Source organism: Protopterus annectens, chromosome 4.part1 (genome assembly GCF_019279795.1).
Source record: "Protopterus annectens isolate FY-2018-M chromosome 4.part1, PAN1.0, whole genome shotgun sequence".
In the NCBI taxonomy this organism is placed as follows: domain Eukaryota; kingdom Metazoa; phylum Chordata; order Ceratodontiformes; family Protopteridae; genus Protopterus; species Protopterus annectens.
Window position 1 is genome coordinate 443,714,452 of NC_056734.1, and position 12,085 is coordinate 443,726,536.

The window sequence follows — 12,085 nt, forward strand, 5'->3', positions numbered from 1 at the left end:
TATATCCTTGTTTAGTTTTGCAGTACTGATTCCTTCTTAATACTGTATAGGTGGAGTGGTAGCCGCAGACTGCAGATTTGCTTGAGTGTGCTCAGCAAGCAGTATGTAATTGCTGAAGAGCACTTGTGTCCTGGTGGGAGACTAGAAATTAAAAAAAAAACAAGAGGGAGAACTGGACCATTAAATGCATCTTTACAGTCATAACGAAGAAGAAGAAGATGATGATGATGCTCATCATCATATTAAGCAATAGTGACTTGCTAGGAATTAGCAGGTTACCAGTATCACAGCATCAGACATACTTTAAGAGAAACAAAACAAAGACTAGCCCTGTCACTAACATAATCATGTTGTACAAAATGAACTCTTCTTTAACACACAGCAAACACATCCATCCAGACCAAAGCATAACAGCAAAAAAGTGTAATTTCTGGCCATGTGATGTGGCCCAGGTATTTCTAAATGGGTGTTGAGTGACATTCTGGAGGCAGAAAGGAATGGAAGCTCCCAAACAAACAAACAATAAAAGAACATTGTCCTGGCCCACCCTTTAAAATGACTCACACTAACACCAAAAGACAGTTGATGAACTTCATTAATACAACCAGATTATTAACTTTATTCACATAAAATAACAATTAATTGAAAACATCATGTTCTTCCCAGCAACATCAGGGCAGCGTACCCACTCACCCTGTCTGTGTCATTTATCAGGGCAGCTTACCCACTCACCCTGTCCAAATCATCCATCAGGGCAGTGTACCTACTCACCCTGACCAGAACCTTAAATGCACAGCGTACCTGCTCACCCTTTCTAAAAAAGCAGGGACCAAATAAGCTCACTTATTATCAAGCATCATCTAGCAACTCACTTGATCCCCAAACTCAAATGCTATCAACACCATCATCTAGAGGGGGAACAGAAGAGGACAATCCTGTCCCTCTTCTCTGCCTAATAACCCCCATTTAAAACTCAGTAAATAAAGTATCACAAAAGGAAAAAACGGGAGGGAGGGTCAGCAACTCGCACCTAAATGTGACACCACTTCCCCTGCTACAACAATATAATAACTAAGCCCCTCCCAAAACCTACCTCACTTCCTCTAATTCCCCCAAGCCAATTAACCCATTAATATCCAAACCCCAGCTAAGCTAACTTGACTTAACACTATCCACCCCCCCTGATTCCCCATATTCAATTCCCCCTTCGCTTCCCCCATAGACGGTCCTGGACAAATTGGTTTGTCTCAAACCTCATTAAGTTCAAATGCAAAGTAAGGCTTTGAGGTACAGTACATGAGATATACAGGAGAATGTGTGCTTGGGAGTGGCTAGAGTGGACAGTGAAATGATGCTTGGCTTAAATGATTAGACAACAAGACGACAGGTTTTAATGCAAGAGCGTTATGTAGGGGCCTATGTATATCTAGGTGCATTTTATATATCAGCATATAGTTAACAGTTAAGTGCACTGTGGAATGAGTACCAAGGTAACCATAGGGTGGGACTAATAATGCCATAAAACTTATGCTGCTCCATGCTATGCAATAATATCTGTATTATTATGTGAGTATGCCATTCTTAGCTGTCACACTGCATAGTGTTTATCACAGTATGAAACATATATGTCATTTTGTACTAAGAAAAACAATGTAAGTAGCTGTCCTTCTGTTTGTTATACCTGCTATACACATAGGTTATGAGCAGAGACCAAGGTATGCTGGGTTCAGTAGTATGCTATGTTGTTGCAGTGTACAGGTAGGTGGTGTGATCACAGCAGGTAAGAGACCACTTCTCTTGTTTTTGTTAGTCTATACTGTCTATGTAGATGTAGAGGGTGCATCTGTCTCTGGTATCTTCTCTGCACCTGTCGTCAGCCTTCTACTGAAGCACTATGCTGCTTGCTCAGCATAATGCCAGATTATACAGTAATTATAGACCCATGGAAACCTAATGATATGCACAGGACTGAATAATTCAGCATCTGAAGAGACATGTTATTCATGGCATAATTCAGCCCTACAGAGCTGAGATTCTTGGAGTAAGTGTTGAACAATGGCCTTTTCATTCTGCTACATTTCACCATGATGCGCGGGTGTATTTTTGTATTAATGCTGCACTGCGAGAAACAAATGTAAAGCATGCTTGAAACTGAGTGCTGCCCAAAACTGTGTGTTAAGGAATTTGTCTTGCGTCCTACTCATAGTAAAATAAATAAAAAATATAAAATACATAGCTGCTTATTCTTCTGTAAATCACAAATCCAGTGTTAAAAAATATTACAGCTAAAATATTTACATTTTCATAAATAAGGTAAGTTAACAACATGCCTGCTACTTATTTGACCAGTTTTGTTCATACTATGAGCATGCAAGTATACACAGAACAAATAGAAGTGAGCATGCTCACATTTTAACTAATGTTTAGTCAAACATTTTATTATAGGTTACTCAGTGATATTGTTTAAGCTGAATACATTAAATGCTTGAAATGCATTTACATCTGTATACTGTAGAATCATTTAAATTTATGATGATGGCTCATTTACATTGCATTTTGTTTCTCAGTTACTGCTTGAATAAATTCTTCAGCTTGCAGAAGTCCACTTAAAATGTTACATATTTGCATGCATTTGCATCAGAACCCAAATAGCCTTTTTCTTTTTAGAGAAGTGGATTTTTATATTAGGCCAGAATGCTAATCTGTAATAACACTGCTTTCTACTTACCTGCAATTGAGTTCAGAACATCCTTAGAGAATGATGCATCCACAGAACTGGCATGTTTCATGTTTGTATTGTTTTGTGACCCACCACTACTAAGATCATCTCTAGAGCCCTAAGTGAAAACAAAGAATACTTTTGTTAACGGCAAAAAACTAAATCTGAATATCCTAAAAAACTTCCTATGACATTTTCTGTTTTACCTACTAAACATAGTAACTAACAAAATGTACTTTCTCTAAATGCGGTCATCACATTCATGTTATTTCAAGTAAATGTGAAATGATACCAATAAAAAACTCATATTTAATTTTTATTCAGAAACAGCAACATATGCTAAAAAAAGAAACCGTCCACTAAACTGTCTCTAATACAGTAAACTGAAAATTGTCTCAAAGTTTACTTAAGAATTCAAAAAAGTTTTATGCACTGAATGACTTAAATCAACACATTTCTTTGGGGGTATTAACTAAAAAATAGGTTCTGCTTCATCCAGAATTTTGTCTCACTTTAGTGACCTTGATTAATTGTCCAGTACTCTATTTTATTGTGACATCAGAATTGGCATATGTAAGGAAGAGAGCCATGGGGCCCCTGGGAAAAAGAAAGATGATTTGGGACTCATTTAGTTTGTTAAGTTTTCATATGGTTTGCAATTTACAATCAATTTGTGTTCATTTAATCATGATGAATAATGTAAACCATGTCATAAAGAAATATAGGTTAGTACTAGGCGATCTACCCTCATGGACCATTTTAAACCTAGCCAAACCTCCCATCCCAAATGTAAGAATCAAATCCTGTACCCTGTGGTTTTGAGGTAAGCACCTTAAACATTATGATAAACTCCTATCCCCCATATTTATGATAAGATTAAGTATGCCATATTTATCCTGAGTTGCCTCAATTATTAGTGGTTAGGTGAATGCATTTCACAGAGGTAAGGGTCTACAGTAGTTAATATTGATTTCCTCTGTCCAGGAGGGACATGGTCACCACCCCAGGAGTGAATATGCAGTTATCCATCCATTGATCTAGCTTGTGTTTAAGGTCTGGAAGGGGCTCTGTTTCACATGAATTAGAAGCTTCTTCCCGATAACAGGCAGTCTCTGGGAGATGCATCTATCTCTCCAGCATGATCTGTTCATTTCAGAGGCTAGGTTAACATTCCTGGAGTGAGTGACCCTTATACAGTTTGATTTATGAATGTGCAGCATTTCCATCAAGGCCAGGTCAGCAACTGCCCTGTAAGCCAGGCACAGGTCATCCCTTAGCAACCTGTAGGAGACAGAATAAGGTTTATGTAAGGGGTTACAGTTAGCATTGTGTGTGTATGTATGTGTTGTGTGTGTCTGAGCTGTCTTGTACAATGGTAGAGTTATGGAATAGGTTTTCTAAGCTCAGGGTTATGGTTAAGGGTCGGTGCATGGACAGGGTTTGGATTAACATATATTATTAAGGCAGAGCAGGGAATCCTACCCTCTCACTCACTTTAGCAATAAGGTTTGACCTACAGCACAGTAATGCCTAGCATTTGGAAAATGAAAGAAGGTGTTATTTCAGAGCTAAGGTCAAAACTTGACTTGTGCACAGTACCTAATATTCAGCTACAACGTGGGTGGTGGTGTACTCAGCAGACGTGAACAGAGTGTACAGCAAGCAAAACAAGCAAAAAAAGCAAGAGAACCAATGAAAAACAGCTATAAATCTGAGCCAATCAAAGTCACCCAGAAATAACAGCAATTAAACTGCACTCACTAGAGTAAACACTGGCCTGTCCAATATAGCTCCCACACAAGGCGACATCAGGTTAACAGGATACGTTTTAAACAGTAATTAAGTGAAATAAAACAGTATAAAGTGTCAGAAATAGCAAAATGGCTTTAACTGCAGTAAAGATTAACTTTGCAGAGTCTTTTGGTCTAACAAAAGTCCAAACAACCACAGGTACAGCTCTCTATTCTTACTAGAAAGACAATAAGAGATCACAACAACTCAGTATAAAGCAATCAAAAATAAAAATCATGAGAGCCAATAGTGCTTGGTGCAAGTTATGGAAGCCTGATTAAATTCTTTTCACTAGAATAAACACTGATCTATTTAAGATGCTCAGTAAAAGGCCTGAACAACATTCCTATGTCTGTTAAACAAAGGAATAGTTTGTAGCAGTTGTGGAGCTCTGGATTTTTGTTTCCAGAAAATACTGAACCACAATTCCTACTGACTATAATAGAATCATTATAAGATTAAGTACATTCTATGTGGTAGCTAAAATACCATACTTTGTCTAAAAAAATTTAGTGAATCTGATAATTTGACTGGATACCCCTATCAACCATGAGTGATTTTTTAATCAATATGAATACAAGATTGTCACAATTCTTAAAAATCACTGCACAAGCAAGAGAAATAAAACAAACAGAAACCCTTTTCCCAGATGTTCTCTAGGATGTGCAATTCTAGATGTCTTTTTAGTCATTGTTCCATATAGGTTAATTATTATTTGTTATCATCAGGCTTCTATAACATGGTTTGCTTTGCAGTGACCTTTTTTTGAGGTATGCTAACATTTTCTTTCCAGTGTATGATAATAGACAAGCCCAATTTGCACTTGCTTTCTCTTGGGCTCTCCTTTCCTGGTCTGTGCACTACTTACATTGTAATGCAAGAGGGATTGTACCACCTCTCCCTAACCTGACCTGTAATCATTGAGGGTTAAACACACACTAATATATTCCTCACCCCTCCCATGGGTATTGTTTCACTGCAACAGCAGTACTTTATTACCTAAAAATATCATAGCATCGTCACATATTGCAACTAACTCCTAAAATGCTTTCTCCTGCATATTTAAGTTCATAAAATCTTTATCACCCCTTTGAAGAATGTAAATAAAATCAACATTCTCCTCTTGTCAAGATGACTATATTTAAGCTTTGTACTTTTTAAGTGTCCCAGAGAATATACTGTGCTATAATAATCTTTCTTTTCTCAGTATTATTGTGGTATCTGATGATCTGATGCATGATCATCTCTATATGCCTAGAAATTATGCCCTGACTTTTCCCTAAACACATTATGTATGCTTATAGATGTAATGTACATTAATTTTCCTTATTAGAGCTAAATTAACTGTTATTTATTAATACTGCCCTCCTATTCTCACATAATGGACATATATTAAGATATCAGATATGGAACCTCAAACCTTCTAGCTCTCATATAAAGCTGGAGACATCGAGTATGACCCTGATTCTGATGTTGTTCCCATTCTAAAAAGATCCATTGACTAGCTCCCATGTGTAATTTTGAGTCTCAGAGCTGTAATTACCAGGTAGTGTGAAAGGGGCTGTTTTAGCTACTGTATGTGTTCATTACATGAGGTGAAGTGATACCATTCTTAGCATGCAGTGAAAGCCAACATGAGGATAAAGGTCACATTGGAGTGCCAGACAATAACATGGAAAAAGAGGAATTGAAATTATAAAAGTCAGATTTGCAGTTTATGTTGACTGCAACTTACAGACTTGAAATCAGAGTATGGATTCCCTCTTGTTTTTCAGTCATGCTTTGGGTTGCAATCTGCATTAAAAGCCTAGATTTACTGACCATAATTGAAACTTGGTGATAACCTGGTGCACACTTCCTGTCTCATCTGATACTCGACTATGAACCCCTATGAGATATACCTGACCATAGGCCAGATGCAGAAGTCTTATTGCTCTACAAAGATTCAACTGATAAATGTTCATCTGGGTGTTTTCAACAACCTCATATGAATACAGTCCTAAATTATTTACTGCCAGGATATGAATCTGCAGTTCCACTGACAGACTTACAGCAACAGTGCCTTTTTGTTCCATCTGTACTACCCTTCTGATCTATAACAAATGTGGTCTAATCCCCTCCCTACTGTTTAAAATAACAAGGAAATACAACAATGATTGGTTGCTTTGGCACAAAACTCATTAGCTAAACAAGTTTGATAATGAAAGTGTCCTCACTGGCAACTTTCTGAAATAAGTAATTACTAAGCCTTCTAGAGCTAATCAGGGGACAATATGTTATAATCACACCAGTTAGAGAATATAGTATTCTAGTACTTTTGCAAGACATGAATGACCACTTGACTGTTACCTTTCATTAATCAACCAGGAGATTGAAATTGTTGGCTATGGTCTATATTACCAGGCTTAAGGACCACAGCACACATATGCCTTGTGTGCTGAACTTTAGTATTTCTAGTGGGACAGTCTACAGAGATAACCCATCCTTTATCTCTATGAGCTTGATCATCAAAATGCTCTGCTCAGTACAAAATGAGTTACTTCCCACAGGTTACTAAAATAAAACATGAAGACAGAAAATTCTCCCATTATCAGTCTTACCTACTTATCTGTCATGCCTGTAACGTGGGATACTGTGGTGCCTCATATTATTAATACACTTACCAGCTCAAGTATTAACTTCTATACTACTTAATGGAGTGTTAATTGGTTCTTTGATTATACACACAGGGTGAGAATCTGTGGTATCTTCTTATCTAACAGATCAATCACTAGTGGAGTTGTTCAGATCTCTGCACTTGCTTTATCTTCCTTCGCTTGTACTTCTCTAATGTGAATATAGGATTGTGATTGGCCAGTCAGTCAGTGGATGATTGCAAACTGGGTGCCATTATTAATTTCCCCACATAATCTTGCATTCTCTAAGAACTACTAGAGTCAGTTTCCTAACAAAGAAAATCAAAATGCTATGTTTCCTTTAACTATCAAGATAGAATAAAATATGTTTTATTTATTTCTGTTTCTGTTGAAGAAACTTGCTTTGCATGTTAAACAACATAACATCTTAATCTCCTTCAAAGTAAGTCTTGAAGATTGGATCGTATCACAAAAATTTATTCAAGGGATTTGTAGCACGACCGTTAATAAGAAGGGTGATAAACCTATTGCTGATATGGGTTCACATAAATTTATTTATGGGATTAGTAGCATGGCCCTTATCAAGAAGGGAGGTAAACCTACCAGAGATCTGGGGTGCATCATTATGGTAGATATAGTTGCTAAGCCACCTGCCTGGTACTAACTGAAGAACCTACAAATTTAAAATTCTCATTACATGATGGATATACAAAAAAATGGCAAGCACCATAATTTAAATATTTATTCATGACATGACTACTTATAAACAATATCATTTCATTGAATACTGACATACCTGATTAGATGGAGTCAGACTGAAAGGGAAAATTTCCTTCAAGAAGATCCGATGCATGTTGTCAAGTAACATGCCATACAGTGGAAAATAAAGTTCGGCAACTTTTGCTTGTTTACTCTATGTGAAAGATACAGAATAATTTTTAGTAGTTTATAATTTCTTTATTTAAATTTTCTGAATCTTCTATAATGCTAAAGCAATAAGACTTACCTTTTCAGAATACCTGTCATCAAATGAATGTTTAGCCATTAGATTTTTCAGGACACCTAAAGCCAAATGTCTGATGTCTTGGTCTTCTTGAAGTGCTAAGCCAATCTCTCGAAGTAAGAGACCAACAAGATAGTGCTTCCGACAGAACTCATTAGTGAGAGTATATTCTTGTAAATCTACAAAAGGGAAAAACATTTTTTCCATTCTATTACAAAGGGAAGTCAACACATTTCAAACATATAAACTTTTAAAACCAAATTATCTGTCTAGCTATCCATCTAACACATATGCATACATGTCTGTCTATAGCTGTATCTCCCTTTATGGCTATCTGTCTTAATTCTCTGGCTTGCCTGTCTTTCATAAATACTACAAATGAACCACAATCCAGCTGCCTATACTAATTAGACATTTATAGTTATTTATTAATTATACAATGGAGAGATGTATATGTAATTAAAGATACAAATGTTGAAACTGTACACATCAACTGCAAATTATTCCAATATTCATAATAATAATTTGAATTAAAATACCCACATATCTTCCCTCCTCCTGAGAACATGCTCCAATCCCTCCTTCAATATTAGTGAAACAAAAAAGCACTGTCTTTTTCAAATATGCTTAAATGCTTAAATTAGGAATTTGAGCAATATTGTGTTTTAATTTCTTATAAATGCTACAATGTTCTAATACTTAGAGATCTCATAGTTTCCCTGCAGGGTACATCCCACATTTACAACTTGCAAGATACACATTACTGTTTTTATATTGGTTTGATTTTGAACAGAAAACAATCATTGCATTTCATATTATTTGTATGCATTACAATGTCTACAAGCATAGCTGCATCCAACACTACCTTCTATTCTACTTTTAACAGCCGTATTATAAGTATGTATTAGAATTCTACATAGGTTTTGTTCATTTTAAAGTTCACAAATGGAGATAGACACACACTGGCTTTGGCTGTAAGGTGTGAAGTTAAGACCTCTCAATGATTTTTCAAACTTCGAATTATATGTTGTATTGTCCCAAAAAACAGGAAATAGTTTATTTTTAATCCTTTATTTTGATTTTGCTTGTCATTAAATTGCAGCAACATCTCCCTGTCCATTCAATCTTCCTTATCCATACTTGTAACAAAAAGCTTTACATTACATCTTTCCAGGAATCCCTCTTTCATTTTATTCTTATTATCAGAAAACTTATCGAGATCTGAACATACTCATATTAGCTGAGGCAAGTGGATGTTTAAGACAACAACTAACTGCCCAACAGGGTACTTCTATCCATGGGGGTCTGTGTACATTTCTGCATTTAGTATATCATCGGCTTCCAACTTAATTCCAATAAATAATGTAGAGAAAACCTATGGTGCTAATAGCTAATACAAAAAGAAAAATCAATGGTAGTAGCATTCAGGTAGTAGATGAAGAAGTGTATCCTATCTATATTCCCCTTCAGTGGTAGCATCATTCAGATAGTTTACAAAAATTATAAACTGTCAATATATCCCATTTTCTGACAAGCAGAATTCTAACATTGAAATGACACCATAAAATGAGGTATGGAAAAAAACAAAAAACAAAAGGCCTCCTCCACTCTTACAGTAACTTAATTAGAATAGTCTGGAGCAACTGTTGTCTCCATTGCTGTGCCCTTAATTTGCCTGTAGGGTTTATCATTTCTTAGCATTTTTTTGTATTAGCACTTTATCAAAAGTCATTAATTGCATTTCTTGTTATTGTTTTCTTGTACAAGCAGTAATTTCTCAGTTACCTAATATAGGAGAAACAGAAGGGTATAATTACTGTACAACCTATGAAACTAACACCTTCTTAAGTCTATACAGTTGAATATCTAAACTATGACATGAGTATCATTTGCTCTAAGATAATCTACAAATGGTCTAACATAGCCAGTATCAAGTATATGTATCCATCACCATGTTAGTCAATATCCTATTCAGCTCATTTGCCCATTTGTGTGCCTTCCAGTTGATTCATCTACCTTTAAATAAAGGTGCATAAATAAATATATGCCATTTTAACCAATACTAGCAGATAAAATATCCCATTGTTCTCAGTACACATCTCACAGGGAGACAAATATGTTCACAGGTCATTTATTCAAAAAGATATACACAATTTTCTGGTGTGATGTACACTGCTAATGAAAGGGAGTAAAGCTGTATCTTATGACATCTCATGTGACTGGCACAGTAATCAAATCAGCACAATGTATCAAAAGTAATTAATTACTTCTCCAGGGAAGGGCTACTTGAAAGGCTTACAATGAACATTGTGTACGACAGAATGACTAGATAATAACTGGATTCAGAATACAATGCTTATCTTCTTGTGGGCAGCAGCAGAAAACTTGCACCTCACTGGATATGTCAGTTTTCTGCTACAAGCTTGCTCTGCCAAATGGAGACATAAGGGTTTACTCTAAATTAGGCTTGGAACATTCACTCCGTAGAATGTATACAAAATTATTAAAGTAAGTTCAAACTTCTGAAAAGGTAATATAAGTAATGAGAAGGCATGATTTTCTTGCAAGAAAATATAAAAATATCAGTAGAAAAGGCATAGCATAAAAACAGAAAGAGGAGGTGGTGCAGCGAAAGGCTTCAAAACTGTTTTTCGCTAGCAGAATGATTTGCATATTGAAAATTCTTACAGCAGTTGCTCTTAGACAGCAAACTGATATGCTACAAGCATTATTGTTTTTCTTTTTTTAGTAAATATGAAAGTGGTAGGACTTACCAGATATCAAGTAGGTATACTGCTGCAGTAAAACAAGAAAATAGATCAGTAGATTTAAGGACTGAGCTTTCTGGTTTACTCTAAATTAGGCTTGGTACATTCACTCCGTAGAATGTATACAAAATTAGTAAAGTAAATTGAAACTTCTGAAAAGGTAATATAAGTAATGAGAAAGATAGCATGATTTTCTTGCAAGAAAATATGAAAATATCTTCAAGTAGAAAAGGCATAGCATAAAAACAGAAAGAGGAGGTGGTGCAGCGAAAGGCTTCAAAACTGTTTTTCGCTAGCAGAATGGTTTGCATATTGAAAATTATTACAGCAGTTGCTCTTAGGCAGCAAACTGATATGCTACAAGCATTATTTTTTTTTTTAGCAAATATGAAAGTGGTAGGACTTACCAGATATCAAGTAGGTATACTGCTGCAGTAAAACAAGAAAATAGATCAGTAGAATTAAGCTTTCTTTATAGGTGAGAAGTTTTCTTTAAATATGTTTATATCAGGACCTGCTATGACTCACAGGAGTCCAGCTTATGAAACTGAAAATCAGCAGAATCAATGTCAGTGAAAAGTTCCCTGCACCTCATGGGGGGGGGGGGGGGGGTAAATGCTTTTCTGTGCTGCAATATAAAGTAATCACCTGCTCCCTACTGAAATTTGAAATGTTGGCACTCAAAATGCCGAGTGCCAACAAGCTAAAAAAAAAAAGGCCATAAACACAGGAGAAGACCAAATCTTAAAAATCGCACTTCTTCTTTAAACTTCTTTTTGTAGGCAAGCCACCCACACACCCCTGAGCTTACACATACCAACTCTGAGATTACCATACCTCAGAGAATAGGGAATATTTTAAGAAATGACACCTCAGATTACTATATGTAAATCCATTTTTCGGCCATTCAGACTCCATAATTTAGCACTCACTCTAGTGGGTCCTGACACTTCAAATGGTTATTGTATTCACCATTTCAAAAGAGTTGTCTGACCTCGGTGTTAGAATATAAAAGTAGAGAGTGGTGGGAACATATCTATATATTGGAGACAAGGCAGCTTATTGTCCTGCAAAAAAAATTCAAATTATCTAAATCTGAGCTCCATTTCTACTATAACTTGCACACCTGTTCCATTTCGGAGGCTAGTATTGTTAGCTTGCAGTTTGT

At 36.0% G+C, this 12,085-nt stretch overlaps 1 protein-coding gene across 7 annotated transcripts in view; it reads right to left on the reverse strand.

The window, feature by feature from the left end:
* The window catches only part of DOCK10 (dedicator of cytokinesis 10), a 2,344,342-nt gene that overhangs the window by 487,938 nt on the left and 1,844,319 nt on the right, over positions 1–12,085 (reverse strand). For all 7 annotated transcript variants that reach the window (XM_044070265.1, XM_044070268.1, XM_044070269.1 and 4 more), the window contains exons 32-34: positions 8,153–8,328; positions 7,943–8,059; positions 2,729–2,837 (exon numbers count right to left, since the gene is read on the reverse strand). In XM_044070265.1, coding sequence (XP_043926200.1) covers positions 2,729–2,837; positions 7,943–8,059; positions 8,153–8,328 — 402 coding nt within the window. The remainder of the gene's footprint in view (positions 1–2,728; positions 2,838–7,942; positions 8,060–8,152; positions 8,329–12,085) is intronic.